This window comes from Podarcis raffonei, chromosome 1 (genome assembly GCF_027172205.1).
Source record: "Podarcis raffonei isolate rPodRaf1 chromosome 1, rPodRaf1.pri, whole genome shotgun sequence".
Taxonomy (NCBI): Eukaryota; Metazoa; Chordata; class Lepidosauria; order Squamata; family Lacertidae; genus Podarcis; species Podarcis raffonei.
In genome coordinates this window covers 47,786,081-47,806,718 of record NC_070602.1, presented here as the reverse complement: position 1 = coordinate 47,806,718, position 20,638 = coordinate 47,786,081, and the positions used below count along the sequence as shown (strand labels likewise).

The 20,638-nt window shown below is 41.0% G+C and overlaps 1 protein-coding gene and 1 long non-coding RNA gene across 2 annotated transcripts; one reads left to right on the top strand and one right to left on the bottom strand.

The window, feature by feature from the left end:
* Positions 1-368: 368 nt before the first annotated feature.
* LOC128412256 (serine/arginine-rich splicing factor 5-like) lies at positions 369-17,927 on the bottom strand. Its single transcript, XM_053385162.1, has 9 exons — positions 17,876-17,927; positions 17,427-17,484; positions 16,698-16,834; positions 12,984-13,054; positions 11,263-11,355; positions 9,273-9,345; positions 3,105-3,178; positions 2,588-2,698; positions 369-1,837 (listed from the first exon to the last, which is right to left on the bottom strand). Exons 3-9 carry the CDS (start codon positions 16,821-16,823, stop codon positions 1,588-1,590), a joined length of 798 nt encoding a protein of 265 aa, XP_053241137.1. The 5' UTR covers positions 16,824-16,834; positions 17,427-17,484; positions 17,876-17,927; the 3' UTR covers positions 369-1,587.
* On the top strand, positions 7,315-9,466 carry LOC128412262 (uncharacterized). Its single transcript, XR_008330045.1, has 2 exons — positions 7,315-8,366; positions 8,739-9,466. It is a non-coding gene; the product is annotated as an uncharacterized LOC128412262 (long non-coding RNA).
* Positions 17,928-20,638: the final 2,711 nt, after the last annotated feature.

The following is a 20,638-nucleotide window of genomic DNA, read 5'->3' as shown; positions in this document are numbered from 1 at the left end:
TAGCCATAAACTGAGATACTGGTAAGAAATGAGTTTCCTGTAGTGTGTATAACAAACAGAGCATTTTTTAAAAAGTTAATCCTGGAGTGTTATGGGTATTCAGGCTGGGACTCAATTATTATAAGCAAGTATTTTTCTTACACAGATAAACACACCTCTCTTAATCTTTCAAAATTATTTAATCCAAGATAATGGAAATAAACACTGGAGAGGAGTAACTCTGTTTGGTAATGAGTCTGAACAATGATCCAACAAAGTAACATTTTATTATGTATCAATTTTATTGAAAATAAAACTGTTGCTAACAAAGAAAAAAGTTTACAAACTTAGCTTTAATGAGCAACACAGAAAGACCGCTGAAGCTGCAGTAAGCAGGGGAGAAACATTTATTGTATTTACTGTATCACACCAATACATTTAAACATTTTAGGGTTCAGTTTACAAATATTTGAAGCAGATTCCCTCATTTAGGTATGTGGAAGCCAGATAGTTTAGTGATCACAAAGTTGTTAAAGATTAACAGAGTACTACTTACTAACAAAAACAAAATCATGTTTTGTAAACCTAAGGAAAATGCCCTTTTACACTTTAGCATTAATAAATTCACATTACATGAAGCTTGACTGGAAATTTGTTTTGACAGTTTGAAAATAACCTTCCCCTATTAAATGTGACAATTTACTGCTTCTGATACTACATGTACCTGCAGTATTTAAGTGTCACACTCTGGTCGCTCTCTTTGTAATATTAAAATAAAAACTTCAGTAAAACTGGTGTATTTTTATTTCACAAAGGGTATCTCTGTAAAACAATGCCTTTGCAAGACTGCCAGGTTAAATACTCTAAGTTGCTGCATTAAAGTATCCGTTATGTTTTGATTTTTTATATCATGAAGTGGGTTATGAAACTTTGTACCCTGTCCAGATGAAATTTGGTGTGGAAGATGTACTTCTTGACTAGACCTTACTCTAAAGTAGCATTAAAAATTTCACAGCAGCATCTGCTTAACCAGATAACACATTAAAACACATTCCCTGGCTTGCTACTTTAAATGTAAATACTCGTTAAGAATAAGGAAAAATTATTCCTTCACAATTCAGATACCCACCTGTGCACTACTAAAGGATAACTGTATATTGGGAAGTTGCATGGGACTTTTCAAAACAGCATGTTAATAGTCAGCTGAACTATCCATGGTGATTTACTCAATGTTAACTAGAAGATATTCTATGTGCAAACAAGAAGCACAGCCAAAGGACTCTGAAAAGTGGCACCACAGTCCATGTCTTAAATTTATCATATTCAACAACAAGGACAAAACTCCCATATGTGTACTGCTTGAGTCAGTAAGGCTTCACCTAGAGAAGTACATAGTACATGTGGGTAATTATAATTTGCCGATTTAAATTGCTTTTATTATTGGTTACAATTTATCTAACTCTATAAAGAGGGCAAGTTTACATACTCTCTTCAGAGGTCTATGCTCACCTGATGAATTGTCCCTCCCCCCACCCCCATTTGCATCTTATTCAGGCTTGTAGAAAATTTGACTTAGAAATGAAATATTTATACACCTCTCAAAATACCTTAACTGCGGCTTTCAGCAGAGCTCGACCTAGAGCGAGACCTTTTCTTGGCTGGGGGAGGAGATGGAGAGGAATTTTGCGGGCCAGAGTGGTGGTTTTTCTCTGAGCCCTTCCTTTCAGGTGTGCGGCTTCGAGAGCCCCTCTTTTCGGGGGTACGGCTTCGAGAACGAGACTTGCTTGTTGACTTGGAAGATCTTGCAGATCTAGACTTGCTGCGAGATCTTGAATAACTCCGTGAACGGGATCTGCTTCTGATAAAGATTGAACAGATCTTATGACAGTCTATATCCAGTATTCATATTCATAATTTTTTTTTTATCCAGGCTTGCATATTCCCACTACACAACTGGGTCGTCTTTTAAAATGCCATCTATAGTGGTATTTCTCCGCTAACATTAGAGAAACATGGAACTTTTGACTTCTGTTCATCTAACAGGCAATGTTACAGCCCAAAGTAGCTTTTTCACCCTGACTCCCTCTCATACGTAAAAGTCTACAAAAAATCTTGAAAATTTCAAGGCTCTTTTTTGATCCCTATCTCAGTGCCACTGTACAGTAAACAAGCTCGCTTAGTGTAGAAAGCAGGCATAATACAGATCCCTCAGTCTGTACTCCAATTTCTCTCATTCTAGTTTCTCTAACTAAATACACTGGGGTCGCCAAGGTGGTGTCCTCCATCTCCCTTTCCTGCCAATTGACCATGCTGGCTGGGGCTTATGGGAGTTGGGAGTCTAGCAAACCTGGGGAGGGGATCACTCTGGCTATCTCTATAAAGCTATAAAATTTAGAAATTATTTGTTTATACCAAGTGTTGTCACCCTGCATTTTTTGTCACTACTTGTGGTTCCCATCATGGAAATACTTGGGCAGAGATCCAGTTCAATCGTACCTTGAGAAGGTTTGGGGCAGCAACATTTTCCTAACATCTTGTTTCCTGCCCCCCTGCCCTGATTGCCATGTTTCTTGCCAAGTCCATCAGATCTTCATATATGGTGACATACCTGCGCCTTTTGCGATCTTCAATTAGCTTAATTCTGCGCCCATTCAACTCGCTGCCATCCAACTTGTCCAATGCACTCTTCATGTCACTGGATGATGCAAACTCCACCACACTGCACAGCCAAAACAAAATTGACATTTAAGTTCAAATATTATAGAGCTTATTTTCTACTTAGATTACTGAAGAGCAATGATCCTGCCCTCCCCTCCTTCAATGCTCATATTCAAATTAACAGTGTTATAGTAAAGGATGGTGTGGATTTCCCAAACCCTTAATTTCAGATTGTGACATAAAGCTCCATGTACCTTCCTTAGAACTTCCACATGATCACTTATTCCTAGCCAAATAGAATGTGGCATGGTTGCCTCGGCAACCAATCTGGAAATAGAAGTGCACAGAGGTATAGTGCTTCATTTTATTCTACTGAGCCTGTGTATGTTGCAACAACACTAACACAACTGTCACTGCGTTTGGAACCAATCAAGCTAACTACCTTGGGTGCAAAGTTCAAATCTTACCCTTCATTTGGATTGTTTCTGTGTGCATCTACAAAGGTAACTTCTCCAGCCTTTCTCATGAAGTCTTTCAAATCCTGCAGTAAAAGTCACAGTTCAGCTTAGAAAATGATGCATAGAACTAAAGAAATCGTGTTTAAACAGGTCTCCTTGTTATGGCTAACAATTATAGTAAACTCCCATATATTACAGCTATAATGAGAAAAATTAAGCTAATCACATTGCTCAGATATGGCAACATACCATTTAAAGGATTACCACATATATTAACTATGTCACAAATGGTGTTATTAAATGCAAGCATTTGATCATAAATGAAGTCTCAGTTTACTTGTATATTAAAAGGTTTGCCTGCAAACATTCTTCCTCTTGTCTATACAAATTAAACACAAATGTCTTTATTAAGTTAATGCTAAGATTCTGTCACAAGCTGTCAAAAGGCAGAAGCGCAACTTTTCTGCTTTCATCAGTTCGTGTCACAACCTCAGTGTTATTTTAACAGAGACTTGCATTTAATGTAATTGAGCTTGAGTCTATGCTGCAACACTACACAACTAAGTGTTAAAGATATTTTAAAATAAGTTGTTTATGACTTATTTCTTAACCTTTACAAAGTGCCCCAAAGAATAGCTGACATTTTATAGCCATAGGCTACTTACCACAACATACCACAAGTGGTCAGATGATATAAGCAGGTACCTTAAGCAAAGAGTCGCTTGTCCAATAATTGCCTAGCAGACCAAGAGGAACTCCCTTACATGGGAGGGACAGAGGAATGGACCATAGCAATGTGCTTCAGGGAGATGTACCAGAGACCCTGAAAGCACTGGACACAGTCTCCGGAAGCGGCTCTAGAACCTGAGGTTGACCTGTGCTAGCCAATCGAGCTGTGGGCCAACCAAGATCTACATCGCCAAGATAGGTGTGTCATGGGTACCAAAGGGAAAACTCAGAACAGGCCAAGCCCTAGAAATTCAGCCACTAGGAACCCCAACCTCTTGGGTTCTTTCTCCTCCACACAAGAGAAACGAGGGCTAACCCAAAGCAAGGCTGTTAAAAGAGGTTCAAAATGAACTTGGTTAGATATATATTTGTGAAAAAAAATACAAACAAAAAGCCTAAAACTGAGCTACAGTTTACAGGATGCCTCAATTACTTTAGTGTTTAATAAAGTTCAATTTAGTTTTTACAAACTAGCATGTGAATAAAACAGTCTGAAAACCTGAGCCTTTAACCTAACATGAAACAAGTTTAATAGCAGACATTTCATGGCAGAGTTCAATTCTACAACATACTGAGCACTCCAGCCCAAAATCTGCTTGATATTTATGCATGCACACCCTCTAACATGTAAAATCCAGTGATGGTGAAATTTCTAATCGCACAATGAGCACAAAAGTTTTGCGCATGCCAAGATCAGGGTACTCAGCATCTGTAGGATTGAACTCTCCCTAATACAAAGTTCACAACATACAATACAAAATGATGTTCACAATACTTCAAACTGATTATATCCACAGTAAATAGGAGACAAAGCCAAAAAACATTTTCATTAATCCTTATGCAATTCAATTAGCTTTGATAGTACAGGTGAATAAACCTATAAAGGCAGGCATCTAAATTTAAAAGTACAACCATACCATGTATTTGAAATTTGATTTCTTGTCTATTGTAAGATTACGTACACTATAAACATCAAGCAAAATAGTCTGTACAGATGTTCACAGCTCAAGTATGTTTCTTGAGAACTTAGTTAGACGAACCTTAGATTAGAAGACTAAAGTAGCTGTATAGCAACAACTTTCCACAGAAAGCCAAGGGGTCTAGTTTCCTAGCTTTAGGCTTATGGAGACCTTGCAGCCATTAGGGGAAAATCAGCAGTAAAAACTATGTGCTATTAAAAGTTACTGGGATTCTAGATTTTAGAAGTCATAATCAATAAGGAAGAGATTGGAACACTTTTAAACACCAGAATGTGCTGGCCTTCAAAAGAAGATGTATGCACTCTCATCTTAAAGCTTGCTTGGTTGCATGCTAGGAACATGAGATGCTAGTTAGTAAGTTTTGAACATCAGGACACAATCCAGCTCAACTTCAACCTTGCCTGCGCTGCTGCTCCCAGTTGTACACTTTTGCCACTTTTCGCTCTAAATTTAAAGGGCTAGTAAAAAGACACAGGACAGGCACTTATCTGAGGGCAACTGCTACAGTGAGCAGATGAGTATTAGTTTTCAAAATCCCACTAAGGTAGACAAGACAACCAGAAACTGATTTCAATGGACCTTGAAAACAGCTTTTCATTGATATGGGAAAGGATGCATTAAAAAGTGTTTCCTGTTACTATTCAAAGCTTATGGAAATGATGAAGCCAGGCATACATTATGTACTAGTTAGTGAAGGCAAAGAAATGGCCATGGAAGCAGCATGGCAATTTTTTTTGTTTCTGATCACAACATTTGCCAGAATCTCCTCAGGATAAAGTCATGATGTTTTCAGAAAACATGTTTCTGTAAGCACTAAGTAACCTCTGAGATAAACCAATGCCTGCAATAATTTAGTGTTTCTCATACAAATGGTAATCTCACCTATCCCAAAAGTATATACAACTTTCCCATAAACCAGCAGGTAGTTTGTATCATGGCAGCAAAACAGATTTGAACAGAAAATGTTGTTTTGTGATGTAAAACCCTCAGGGGCAAAGTGATGACTTTTATGCTGTTCAGAACAGAAACATACCTTGTTTGCTTGCCTTGCCTTAATTTGCTCCAAGGCCTGATTCATTCACTTGGATACAGCACCGTAGATGTTCAAAACAGAACCACACAGAAGTTGCTCCACTCAGCAAGATGTTGTGTGAAGTACCTTACTAAATGGTTCTGGCTATTTTTAATTTCACCTCTGCAGAGCCAGGCAAGGTTTGAAGTGCCTTCATACAAGCTGCTTTTCATAAACAGCAGTCTAAAAGCAGCGATGGAAGTGCTATCACATCAGTGAATTTTCCATTAAATAAAGAACCGCACCACACCATCATACACCCACCCACCAGGCAGCATCAGTGTAGCTGTATTAGACATAGCCCACCAGAGCACATACATGCTGGTCTCAAATGACCTGATGAGCTTTCCCAATGGCTGCAAATGATAATACAAGTACAGCATTTACCAACACCAGAAAGTGTACTGGGAAATTTTGTGAGATACAAGCCTCAGAATGAAGCGTCACAAAAGTGACATGCATTTATAACCAATGACAACCGAAACTTGGCTTGGACCAAATAAATGGAAGACTATTCATAGTAGACAGATGGAACCTTCATGTTTAGAGACAGAATACTTTTGATATAGGGAATAAAATAACAGTCTTTGCCTCTGAGAAATATATAAGCAGGGCATGAAGGTATCTGGCTGGCTGCTATTGGAAACTGAATACTCAGCGAGATGGCCTCTAGATACAATTGAGTAGTTCTTAAAAATAAGTGGCACTGGACTCATACCCAGGATTTTTCCCAGTGGGCCATTCCACACAGCTACTTGTAAAACAAATGCTACGTATCAGGACTCGCTGGTGCTCAATTCTCCTCCCTTTAGTTATTTCTTCCCATGCCTCTCTCATATGAGTGAGAGAGACTGGTTCAAATTTAGGCACTTTAATAATAAATTGCCAGACACAGGCCCACCCAGTTATTTTACAAAACTTTTCTAAAATGCAAAAAGGGATCTGTAATGCTGATCTATGGAAAAAGTCCTGTGTTGATATCAAAAGACTTCAGGATCATAAGTCAAATGACTGAAAAACTGGTACCCTATGCATCTCACGTTTTATACTTCTCTGTAGGTTGCCCTGAGTAACTTATTGGAAAGGCAGCAATTTTAATCCTGTCAAATTACACAAGTAGTTCAATATATGTATTTTGTTCTACAGTGGACTCAACTGTTGAGTTCTGTATTTCCACACAAATAGAGAACTCCAAATGCATATGCCAGGCTTCCCTTCATCACCCATGTGAACCTCTCCATCCTACACTAAGCTCTTCATTATTCTTACAATTCACTACATCAGCTAACTTGCCTCAGGTTTATTTCCTATATTAGTAAGCCCTGTTTCTTTACTTTCAGCTAAGGCTATTGTGCAGTATGCTAAATAGTTTGCTGCAATTATTCTCTTGACAGCTATCTTGCTCCTGAACTGTGCAATTATTTACAACCTGTTCCTTCGGGTTCCAAAGAAAGCCCTGTTTGACGAACACATGTTTAGAGCACTGTTAAAAAGCTAGGCATTCCCCATGTTGAAATTTACAAATTAAAATGAAGACAAAACTGAGGTTAGGTAAAGTGACAAATCATGCACTGATAACAGTAGTGCTAAGATCAAGGTAATAATTGCCCCTCATTTAAGCACAACAGCAACTAGTCAAAAGGAAATTACAAGAGAACTCAGGACACCAGAATCAGCTTTTTTTTAAAAAAAAAAAATAGTCTTCACTGTGGATGCAACCATTATACCCAGAAGTTAATAGGTGAAACATTGTTCAGGGCCTCAACAAATGTTAGCATACACGCAAGCCAAAGAGCAGAAAAGAAGTCTTTAGTTTGCAGATTCCTCCTTTGTAGGAAGTGATATACACATAGATATTATTAAAAATGAAGGCTACCATAACCTAATTTAAAGCAGATTATTAAGTTGACAATATGCTACTTGCCTAAACCTATTATAAATAAATCTAATAAAAATACATTCTACATTTAACACTACTTTACTGGCTCAATGAAATCTCATTTTTTGTTTCACAACTAAATATTTAGAATGAAAGGTATGTGAAGCAGCTGAAGATTCACTGGCTAATGATAACAGAAGCTGGTGTACTTTGAAGGCTTGCTGCCTTGCTAAAGAGTAGAATCAAAATGAACTTCAGGGATTATTTGGTATAGCAAACCTGCCAGACTAAGTGCCACCTAGCAAATGATAGCAACTTTGTCCAGTATACACCTGGTAAAATACTTGAGTAATCTTCACTCAAGATGGTATACATAGGCTTCTCCCTACCCAAGCACATCCACACTTGCGTGGAAAACATGCCAGAAACAGCTGCCAGAAAGCTGAAATATTGAAAGTGAGGATTCATTTATCCAATTCCAGCATAAATATTTTGAATCTGCATGTGAAATTGGTGTTCTAAGACAAGGGTCCTGTGGGCACCTGAAAAGCAAACTAATTTGTGGCATGAAATTTTCAGGTTTATGTTAGTCATGTACCCCTTACAGTTAGGTACCCCTGCCCATACAGGCCAGTCGTGTCCGACTCTAGGGTTGTGTGCCCATCCCACTTAAGAGGCCGGGGGCCAGCGCTGTCTGGAGACACTTCTGGGTCACGTGGCCAGCGTGACGAAGCTGCTCTGGCGAGCCAGCACCAGCGCAGCACACGGAAACGCCGTTTACCTTCCCGCTATAAAGCGGTACCTATTTATCTACTTGCACTTAAGAGTGCTTTCGAACTGATAGGTGGGCAGGAGCTGGGACCGAAAGACGGGAGCTCACCCCGCCGCGGGGATTCGAACCGCTGACCATACGATCGGCAAGCCCTAGGCACTGAGGTTTTACCCACAGCGCCACCCGCGTCCCACAACCCCTTACAGTTAAGGAAGAGTAAAAAAAGCATTGTCTTTGCCAGGAAACCAAATAGAGGCAATACTTAAATGTGAAGTTATGTATTTGTTGAATATTATTTAACACACACACTAGCTATGCAATGAAAGCCACAAACCTCTTTTAGAATTAAGTAATACATAAAATTTCCTGCATTATGAACACAGAGTTCTTTTAACCATGCAGTCATTCTGTTCATTCTATTGAAGCCAGATACAAACTACAGACCTTCCCACTGAGACATGCCTTTAATTATGAAGATTATGTCTTAAAAAAGATTTTTCACAATTCTTATTAGATGAGGATTATAGTTGTCCAAGAAACACTAATCAGCTCTTCAGTTTTAAAAATAAAAACATGCTGCTTTAAATGCTTATTTTTTGGTATGCAAATCAAAGAACTTTAAGCCTGAGTTTTAATAAAAATGTTCTGACTGCTTTAGCTGCAAAGTTAAATTTTATGGTGTCTCCTTCAAGGGGACAACTTGTTTTTGAGAAGAAAGAAGTATTTAAGGTCAACTCCAACTCACCTGCCAGCTAACACGTGAAGAAAGATTCTCAACTATAAGCCTATGTTCAGTACGAAGAGGTGGTCCATACTGGCTACAAGAGAAACACATTTTTCCATTATTTGTTCATTTATACTTCATGCAGAAAATGAAAGTGCATTATGCTGGGACAGATTGCTTCACATTCCTCAGTAAACCAGAAAATGTTTTAGAAATTTGACTGTGTTCTATTTAAATGAGGGGAAAGGCTACTGGGCAGTTGCTTATTGTCTGTAATAGGGAAGGCAAGTGGAATATATACACAAACTGCAAGACACACGCTAAATGATTATGGGGCAGTTCACGCAAGTGTGTTCATCAGTCAATGACCTCCATGTGTGCAACAGCCAGCATATAAACAGCTTTCAAAGCTATCACCTAACATAACATTTTTCAAAGTCCCTACATGCTGTGAACACACATCAAATGATGAACATACAGGCATGAATCACCCCAGGAGGATGAGGCTGTGGAGACTGCATGCTTACTACAGCACTACAGTACTTCAATAAGCTGTGGGACCTGATACACTATCTACCCAATTTTACATGAATAAAAGATCTGGCTTACTGTCATCAAACCCCGAAATATTATAAAGTGCTAGTATGAACAACTGGAGAACTGTACATTAGTTTGTTCAGGCTAGCTACCAAAATCCACTCCAAATGATGGCTCTTTTATATAATATGAAATTCAACCAACAACAAGTGCATCTTTTGGAAATTTAAGCAGAGGCAACTCCATTTCATTTGCATACCTCTAAATGCCCCACATTTTCAGAATATCCAGATCTTCAGAGCATTTAAAAGAAGTTCCAGAATCCCCCAACTGGCAGGCCGAGTCCCACTTTTCACTACTGGAAATAGTAGTCTCTTCTTGTCTGGCACCATGTGCCTGATGTCATGAACGTAACTACCATGCAAGATGCCCATGAACGTCAGTCACATATCCTACTTTAGTAAAGTTCACTTTTAGCCTCGACCTTGGATCACTCTTACTGCAGCAACATCACTGCACTAAAGAAAAGAGAATCTAAACAGCATACTTCAATATGCAAAATTAGTAGTTTCCAATGTGTTTGGTTTCTGTTTAGCACGAGAACGGCAAGAAGGCTGCCTCTGAATGAAATGCAAAAATGCAAATTTTATTTAAAAGCAATTATTATCAATACAGTGTCTAAACAATTTCATGAACAGATGTCTTAGCAGCAGCTTGTAGTAGACACAGTGAAATAGTTTAATGTGAGAGAAACATATTTTAAAATACTATTTCCTCACATATACTGTCCGACATGCATCACAGAAATACATATAATGACTGTGTATTTCAAATAAATATTGGCCTTATAGAGTCTTCTATGTAGACATCATATTTGCTTTGTCGTAGGTTCTACTGACCTTGGAGCACAACTAACTTATACAAGTAGTTCTTGTCTATAGTCCCCTAGGCTCCCAGCCAAAGTTTAAGCAAAGAGGGGCACAGTCCATTAAGCACCAGTCACACAAAGCCCATTCCATTCAGTAAGGCTTGTATAGGACCAAAGTACTATAGGCTGAAACCAAACTATAACAAACTCTGGCTGCTGGCATGAGAGTACACTACTTGTGCATCATAATTATATTAATGGGCATGAAAGCTATCAAGTGCTAACCATACACCCACTAGGCAAGGTGCAGCAATAATTAATGACTTCAACAGCACACACCTCTCCTTCTTATAGTTGAAGGTGGTAGTTGGAATTCAGCAATTTCAATGAAAAGATTGTTAGCATAAGATTCCTTGCACTGGTCTTACTAAAAAGGCAATGAAGGGTAGGGAAAATAACCACAGCTCATTAAGAACACCTTAAAGTGTTATGCAGCTACCCCTAGAAATGTGAACTGTTAAGAATCCTGGGTGTATGGAGAATGTTCATAGTCTAATATAAACTGTTCAACAAGTGACTTTGCAGTAAAAAGAACATATTTCTTACCTAGATCCACCCCCATAGGATTGGTAATAATTGAACCGTTGTGGGTATCTGCCTCTACCCCCTCTTCGGGCTCTGGCATGTTCAATTGTAACCCTTTAAGATAAATGAAAAATGAAATATTAATATTAAATGAAAAATAGACATAGCTTCTTTAGCACATCAATCTTTTTCTACTGGAAACATACACAAAGTAAACAGGCATCTTCCTCCAAACATTTCCATAAATGAAATGTAGCTATTTTGAGGTACCTGAAAACAGAAGCAAATATTTGTCTATTCAGACGTGTGTAACCAAAAAACCCTCTCATTTTTGCCAAATCTTAACTTCCTCACACATCCATCTATTGTACACAATTTAAGATGACTGAATAAGAGAGAATCTCATCATAGTTCTTTCAACTTTTTAATTGTATTAGTTTGGGGGTTGACAGAGGCTAGCTAGAAGGCCAAAGCAATAGCTGTGCTTACCACCAACCCTGCATATACAGGGAGCTGGGTGGGGGTGGCAGGTGTTTTTCTCATTTCTGCTGGGGAATAAAGATAATTAAGAAGCAGCAGGAGAGACACGCCGGATTCTTCTTAGCTTACCAAGTCTTTGCATACACAGGCAAGACTCCAACTCCCTCCCAAACTCTAATGCTTGCCTAGTCTGGAGGGAGAAAACATCTTGCACATGAAAATATCCCTATTTCTTACCTTATCCAACCTGTAGTGCAAATGAGTTTAGGAAGAGTATGCACATGTATGCACACTGCTGGGCATCCTGGCAAAGAGTTCCTGGCAAGTGAATTATGGGTGCCTGTATTTCTTTAAAGTTTGCAATGTAGCTTTAATACAAATACTAGAAAACTCAGTAAAAACAGAAAAAGCTTAGAATGACTTTATTTCTGAAATTACAATAGTAATTTTAGTCCAGTTGCTTTTGGTAAATTACACATGATGCCCAGGAATATAGTTTCATGGGGGAGACAAGGATGTTGTGCAAATTAAGACTTAGCTTTTCTCATTGCAAAACTCCTCCCTTTTATCAACTGACTCTAGAAGGTATTTGAAATCTGAATTAAATGAATGAAGCTGCTGGTAGCTGTCAGCCATAAAACAAACCCAAAGATGTGCAGAGGTCAAACTACAACATATGGAAAACCAGTTCCACTCTTGAGAAGCTGAAAAAAAGTATTTTACTGAGTGCAAACTTTCCCCTTGCCTCTCTTGAAAAAATGAAATATATAACCTTTTAGTGTCTCAGTAAGGCATATATGTAGGCTGAATAGGCATAGGAGACAGAAAGGGTAAGTTGTCCCTGACAAAACACTATATATTTGGTAGGGTTACCAACTACACAAATTAGAATGCTCTGATCAATATAGGGAGTCAAATCTAGGATTAACAGATGTTAGTAATCTGCCAAAAACACAAGCCCTATTTCTTGTGAGGTCTCTTTTGTTAACAGTAGGCACCAGTTTTTCTGATCTTCAGTTTCAAAGAAAGCAGTTGAAAAAGTAAGGCGGTAATCCTGCATCCTGATCTGCTACCAGCCTTCTGCGCCCACAAGCAGCACACTAGAGATTTTTAAAAAATCAAATGCAGCAGACCATCCAATTTACTTGGAGCAGACATAATTGCAATTAATCTGCAATTAGTTGTGTGCTTTGCAGGGGATTGGACTAGATGGCCCTCAGGGTCCCTTCCAACCCTACAATTCTATGATAATTAAAGATTACCTTTCATTACACAGTTCTTTACCATTCAGTTCATAAACAGCATCATCTGCATCTCTGTGATCCTCAAATTCCTAAGAAGGAAAAGAAGGAATGAATCATGTAGTCAGTTCGTTAAGAGTGAACTCTTATTGCCCTAATAGGGGATTTTTCCCTTTCCTTTTCCCAGCTTATTACAGTCATGACTCTGTAACACAGAGGACAATTAACAATGCTCCTCCAGATGATCTCAGTGAGTGGGTTAGGCTACACATGCTCAGGTGGTTCTAAAGATGCATTGGACCCAACTTGTATATATCAGCACAAGAGTACTGAATATGTGAGAAAGTTAACAACAATTGTAAACCCTAACTTGGAAACTACTTAAAGGAGTGTCATCTCTCCCTAAACGAGCCTGCCCATGCGTCAAGTTCTGTGGAGTTCATCTTACGTGTTCCTCTGGCAGGAGATACTTTTCTGTGGCAACATGGCAATGGGTCTTGTCAGGAATGCCCTCCCCCCTGAGGTACAGAAGCTACTGACTCATTTCAATAAGAAATTAAAACTTATCTACTTAACCATTAAATTACTAAAACATCTATTGGCTTAGGCATTTGTGGAACATTAGCTCAGCTAGCCTACATGTGTCTGCTCTGTAGTTTAAAAGAAATATTTAAATAAAGGGAAGGGTAGAAATATTTTAAATAAGAAACACAATAAAACAAAAAAATAGAAGACCACCAACACCCAATACAGTAGAATGCTTGCCTCTACTGTAACATCTCATGTCATTGTACAATGCAAGTTCATTATATATGAAATCTGCCAAATACAGGTGAAATGATGTGCTTTTATGAGAATGGACTCATGATACAGGTCGACTGTGTCCAGCAGCATGCACACCTATGCTGTCATGTCATGCTGTCAAATCACACAGGATGAGAAGAAGTGGTTTAGTGATGAATTCCCATCAGTCTTCAGACCAAACAGCCTCACACAATATGCTACAGCTGCCTAACAGAGTGGTCTGGGACTACAAAAACACCTGATATTTTCCTATGCTTCCCATTTCATCCACCTATGCCTGAAGTTAATTGGCAAGCTTTGGAGAACTGTGCATTCTGCATAATGGCATGCAGGTTGAATAAAGCATTAGTTCTACTGTTTGCTGCTGTGATTTAGACTTATGGTCAAAAGAAAATATGGGCAAATCTAGTGATGAAGATGGTGTAAGTCAAAAGAAAAATTACCACTCACCTGGGGCAAATAAATATTGCCTCCAGGCAAGACAACCATGTCAGTGTTCCCACAAGAAGCCAGATTTGCTTATGATTCATGGTGAACAAGCGATGTGGTGGTACATTAAGCCTGACTGCTTTTCCTGATGTGAGTGGACAAGTAACCCATGAAGCTGTAGATAAGCTTGGCTTTCTGTGACATCTAACTAGAGACCTTGGTTTGTAGTTCCAAACTAGTCAGGATCTGCAAGCCAACAAAGGCTTGCAGTGATGCTGGCTTGTTTGGGAACAACAAATCAGGATCCCATATCTGAAGTCACAACATCTGCAGCTTCCTGGTTTTTCCTTTCTCTCTCATGTCAGGAGATAAGTGAAGTGGGAGACATCAGGCTGCAGGTACCAGCACAGTGCACATTCACAGTATACCATTATAATCCATCAACCCTTGCTTATTGTGATGGGTGAATGCAGCCTATGTATGCAACCTCCGTAAGCAGCGTTCAAAACTCCTGTTGTTCTAAGCACGTTTTGCAACAGGGAACTTCATTAGTGTGAGCAGTTTCTGAGATCTGGGTGCAGTGCTGCACCTAATATTTAAGATTAAAACTGCCACTGCTGGCGCTGAGGGCATGGGAGGAGAAAATCCTCCCTGCTGGACTTCCAAGAGATCATTACAGGCAAGCTGAGAGGTTCCACCTCTCAGCTGGCCTTACAGAAAGGCAGTTTTGCACTCTATAGCCTCAGATTGATTTAAATAGGTTTGGTTTAAATAGTGCATTTTAAAGTGTTATCTACCTCACTCTCTCACAGTGATGCTTAAAATCGAAACCAATTTTGCAGTGGGATCATTGAAGGACAATGAAGTCTTAGGTTTGTGAACTGGACACTCAAGGTGGGTGTCTCTGCCATCAGTTGTATAGGCCTGTAATGTGTGCTAATTGTGGTGCCAAAAAGATTTATTTATATGAAGGAAAGGGGGTGTAGGAAGAATCCAGGGCTTGTCTGCAAAGTGGAAAGAAAGGAAGACCTTTTTCTGTCTCTCCACTTCCAGCCACATTCTGAAGACTGGAGTGACCCACATAAGAATATTAGGAGGGCGGGCAGGAAGTATAGCTTTGTTTTTTGCAGTCTTCAGATGAGGATGAGACCATATGGAAAATGAATATATGATTTTTTTGCTGCAGTTCATTCATTTCCAGCTTTGTATAAAAAACACCTACTTAGACATTCTGTTGTGGCGCCCATAACCTTAGGCTTAAAGTGCCATTTAACTCCTAGCTTTCACATCTCAGTTTCTAACACTGTTCATGAGCTCTGAAGACCCCATCTGTGGGATTCAACTTCCTGCCTTGCAGAAAAGGGGAAATAACTAGATTTCTGCTCAGTTTACATATCATTTTGGAGGTGGCACATGGAACTACTTCTCTCCCCTCCTGCATGGGAAAAACAGCTGCAAGCTAGGTTCCCTGTCTCCTGCTTGTTGAGTGGGGGAATAAAGTCACACATGCTGCCCCCAAAATGGAACTTTATCACCCTCTGTTTGGTAGGATGTGCACTAGTTGGGTGGACTTTTGTTCCCTATCTGTCTATTTCAGAGAGAGGAAGAAAGAATCCAAGTATCCTTTACCCCAGCTAGCCAGATGCAAAGGGGCAAGTTGCCTAGCTTGCCTAGCAAGAGAAGAGAAAATGCAAGTCCCCACAGCCCCACTGAGTTTGCCTGGATAGGCAAATACAGAAAAGAAGACTGCTGCTTTTCCTTCTGTGTTCCTCTCTCCTCTTGCTTGATAGCATGGGTCAGGAAGACGACACGAGTCCCACAAAACCTGTTGTGCTTCCCCCCTAAGCAGAACTGGCTGGCTTCTTTCTCATTGAAAGAAGGATCACCTAATGGTTGCTGGAATTTCTGAATACTAAGAACCCCTCAAGATGTAAGTAATTTGTGTTCAGAGTATGCTCTCTTGTTTTGTACATGTAACAGAGAATTCCAGTACAAAAAGAGAACCACACAAACCTGGCTAGTTCACTTCTATTAAGAAAGCTGTCAGTTTTCCCCTTCCCTCCCTGACTTAAAACTTTGAGCGTTAACCAACCATCCTGAGTATTTACCTTAAGTTTAAGTTCCATATTTTTATTTTTCTTACAAGTTTGGGGGAGGAAGGAAAATGTAATGGCAGCAGAGAGAAATGTTGGGTTGGAGGGAGAGGCTCAGGTGAGGGAACCATGGCATATACAACCTACGGCTATGATTAATTACAAAGCTAATTTATTTCATTCTTACCTAAAAAGCAGCCTTCCATTTTACCATATTAGCAATTTCAAAGAGGAAGTTTGCACATATTAAGAGCCATTTACAGAAAGATCTAAAAGGTTAAAGAGAAGATGGAAGTTTAACATTTCTGATATTTTGCCTAATCAGATTTCCTGTGATTTGTATGTTACAATGTAACTGCCTACAGTCATCTAGATTGGGAGGAAAATATTTAAATACGCATATACCTACCACAAAACCAAAGCCGTTTTTCAGATTGATTTCGCGTATACGGCCATATCCCTTGAAAAATTTCTCCACATCTCGCTCCCGAGCATGTGGACTTAGACGTCCAACGAAGACACGACAGCCACTCATTTTAGCCTAAGCTGCAAAAAAATTAAGTTTTTGTGTTCACGTTAGGTATTTTATTATATCAATACTAAAATTCAGTCCCACAGATGTTGGACAGAAGAGGCAACTGAAGACAGTGTTTGAAACATATTTCTTAAAACACTATATCATGCCAATATAGATGCAAACAACTTTAGAGTATAGTTTTATCACAAATGTACCCAATGCACACTCTCAAAACATGTAGTCAAACATCCACTGCACAGAAATAAATAATTAAAACCACCTCTCACTTGGCGCCAACTCCCACTGGTGTTGGAGCATAGAAACCCTTCAAGCTGAGCTCTTGTGTAACTCAAAAGCCACTACCTCCACCAAAAGAAGCTGGTAGTAGATAAGGCAACACCTTAGCAGATAACAAGTTTAGGATTCATGATGTTTCTGCATCAGAGGCCGTTCAGCCTCCTTTTCATGACATACCTACCAAAAAAAACAGGGGCGGGGGGCGGAATAATAAAGACATTTTCGCGTGCACACAAAAATATAAATGTCCAGAGAGAGAGAGATCGTGAGGAGGGTTAAAAACAAAAACAAATGTGCTCCTTTATCGTCCGTCTCAATCATTACCTTTTGAGTGGAAATGGATGAAAAGTTCGGCTGCTGAGATGCGCTTGCAAGGCCCGATCTGGAGGGATGCAAAAGCGGTTCGGGAGCAGAAGGCAGGGAGGGAAAAGGGAAGGGGAAAAGAACGAGAGTGTTAACGGCAGAGGCTCGAGAGAAGTGGGGACGAAGACGAGGGGGCGCCGGGGCGGGGGAAGCGGAGCGGGAGTCCTCACCCGGGACCCAATGCAGGGAACGGGCGCCGCGCAGGGCCCAGGCAAGGCGGAGCTTCGGCCTCGCAGCCTGGCTCCGCTCCGTTTACCACAGCAGATAAAACGGAGCCCGCTGGCTGTTATCCCCCGACGCCACGGGCCGCCTCGCTCTCCCACCCGCCCCTGCTCCGTCTCGGCCCCTCTCCCGGGTGAGGAAAACCGCGCACTCGCCGGCGGTGCCAGCGTCCAACTAAACTCGCTTACCTCCCGTGCGCGGACGCGACGCTCGCTTCAGTCCGCCAGAGAAAATGGCGGCGCTACTTCCCTGAGGAGGAGCCGCGGAGAAGGCGGCTGCGGCTGCGCAAAGCCCCCTTTCTCTCCAACCGGCTTGCGGACTGCGACTCCCAGAAGGCAACGCGCGAGAGGCTGCGGTTTGAACGCCTTTGCTGGACGCGGATGGAGGGCCCGCTGCCCCGCTTGGGAGTTGTAGGCGGCTGCCGTTCCGAAGGGGCCTCGTGGAGAGCGGGGGTTGGTAGAGAGGCAGGCCGGGAGGTGTTGTCCTTCCGAGGGAGAGAGTTAGGCAATCAGCTCTCGCGAATGGCGATCGCGCCATTTCAGGACGTCAGTGCGGGCGGGGATACAAACCATGCTTCTCTGCCAGGCTAATTCATCCAGAGCAGCTGCCGGGCTCTCGTTGTGCACAGTGTTTACGTATGCAAGCTAAGGTCCTTGTCCTTCGCTGCAGTTGGGTGCTTTCAAGCCATAAAATAAAAATGCACACTTTGAATGCTTCCCTGCAGAGGCATCTTTGCCAAAGCTGAGCTGCGTTTTCTTCCTGAAGTGATACAAAGGGCTTTTGTTTATAATGTTGTTGTTGTTTAGTCGTTTAGTCATATCCAACTCTTCGTGACCCCATGGACCAGAGCGCGCCAGGCCCTCCTGTCTTCCACTGCCTCCTGCAGTTTGGTCAAACTCATGCTGGTAGCTTCGAGAACACTGTCCAGCCATCTCGTCCTCTGTCGCCCCCTTCTCCTTGTGCCCTCCATCTTTCCCAACATCAGGATCTTTTCCAGGGAGTCTTCTCTCCTCGTGAGGTGGCCAAAGTATTGGAGCCTCAGCTTCAGGATCTGTCCTTCCAGTGAGCACTCAGGGCTGATTTCCTTCAGAATGGATTGGTTTGATCTTCTTGCAGTCCATGGGACTCTCAAGAGTCTCCTCCAGCACCATAATTCAAAAGCATCAATTCTTCAGCGGTCAGCCTTTTTTATGGTCTAGCTCTCACTTCCAAACATCACTACTGGGAAAACCAGTAGTGTTTATAACCAGTTTGTTTATAATATGCAGCTGTTTAACTGTGAGAGGCATGGCAGATTAATAAATATATTGTTACTTGCCCCTAGCTCGTGGGGAAGGGGTGGGGGATGGGATTCTATATAGCTCTATATAACTATACCCTTTTAAAATGTGGCTCTTTTGGAGGGCTGGTTATTGGGTTATTGTTCTTACAGTCATACTTCGGGTTAAAAGTCGCTTCAGGTTGAGTGTTTTCAGGTTACACTCCACGGTTACCTGGAAGTAATGGAACGCGCAGACACTCAAAATGACGTCACATGCATGCGCAGAAGCGATGAATTGCGACGTGCAGACGCGGGTTGCGTTCTGCTCTGGATGTGAACGGGGCTCTGGAACGGATCCCGTTCACATCCAGAGGTACCACTGTATTTTGATTTTATGTATTGTGATCTTTTGTGAACTGCCCTGAGACCTCCAGGTATAGGGCGGTATAGTAAGTAAGTAAGTAAGTAAGTAAGTAAGTAAATAAATAAATAAATAAATAAATAGAGTTGTGCTCATGTTTTGCTTCCTGGTTGCCAACTGTGAGAACAGGATTCTGGACTAGATGGGACATGCTTACTGCTATAAGTTTGTGGGTGCTGGACCTCTTTGATCCCTGGATCCAGCAAGTGTTAAAAGCCAATCAAGCCAGGCTAGCCTTCTGGGTGATTGGCCATTTAGAGAACAAAGAAAAGGGGGCTCTGTGCCAGATGCCAAAATGGATAGGGTCTGTCCTCCAACTCTTAGGAGGACAAAGCCTGACTTCTAGGACACAGTTTGCAGAGATGTGACCTAGAGGGGAAAGTGGTAGGCTAAAAAGGCAGAGAGAAAGCCATGGCTGATTTCTGCTTCAACCCAAGACTGTGGTTATGGGAGAAACAATACCATATACCATAAAGACACCACAGTTTCTGCTGTGCCTCATTTCCAAAAGGAAACACTGACATTGGGTAAGCGGCTGTAACCCCTGGAATATTTCACCGCTCCGAGATTGGGGTGGTGCACAACATTACGTTCTTAAATTCTTCTGAGGTCTATCATTTCTGGTAGATCTGTTGAATAAGCAGCAAGGCTTGGGTACCAGGGTTAGAGAGTGGGGAGACAGCTGACCTCTAAAAAACATATATGCAAATATATTCCTTTGTTCTTCAGTGGATAGACCTGGTGTCCAGACATCTTTCTACCTGCAACTGAAAATTTCAGTTCTTTCCCTGGCTCTCTTCACTTCCTCCAATACCTACTTATCTGCACTGCTGCAATTATATCAACTTCACAGCTCCTGCCATAACTAGATTCTCCTAAAAACAAGCAAACCCAATACCAGGAGACCAATGACAACACTGCAATTCATATGCTACTCTACCCACACCCCTAAATGCAAAATGGTTATAATGGCACTGGGCTACTTTGCAAGGCTTGTGTAACTCCACACACACTCAACCATAGTCCCACTCCTTGCAATATGGGCATATTAACGACAACAACAGATTCTAAATTGACTAGGCAGGGTATTGTTTTTAATTCCAAACTTGGGTGTCTTGGGGGTTATAAAATGAGGCCTGAGTTAGAAGATCATAAACTTTTTGGGGGCGGAGGTGGGTAGATGCACTACTGCCTAATCACAGGGACACTAAAAATTTGGGCTTCTCAATTGTTTTCTATGGGGCACCAATACTGCACCAGGGAAGACCA

Bases quoted from the DNA above. Each gene is read 5' to 3' on its own strand.
- LOC128412256 (XM_053385162.1), bottom strand. From the start codon at position 16,823: ATGAGTGGCTGTCGTGTCTTCGTTGGACGTCTAAGTCCACATGCTCGG. The intron at 11,356-12,983 runs GTAATCTTTAAT...TTTATCTTAAAG, and splicing joins AAAGAACTGTGTAATGAAAG to GGTTACAATTGAACATGCCA. The intron at 9,346-11,262 runs GTAAGAAATATG...TTTCTCTTGTAG, and splicing joins TCCTATGGGGGTGGATCTAG to CCAGTATGGACCACCTCTTC.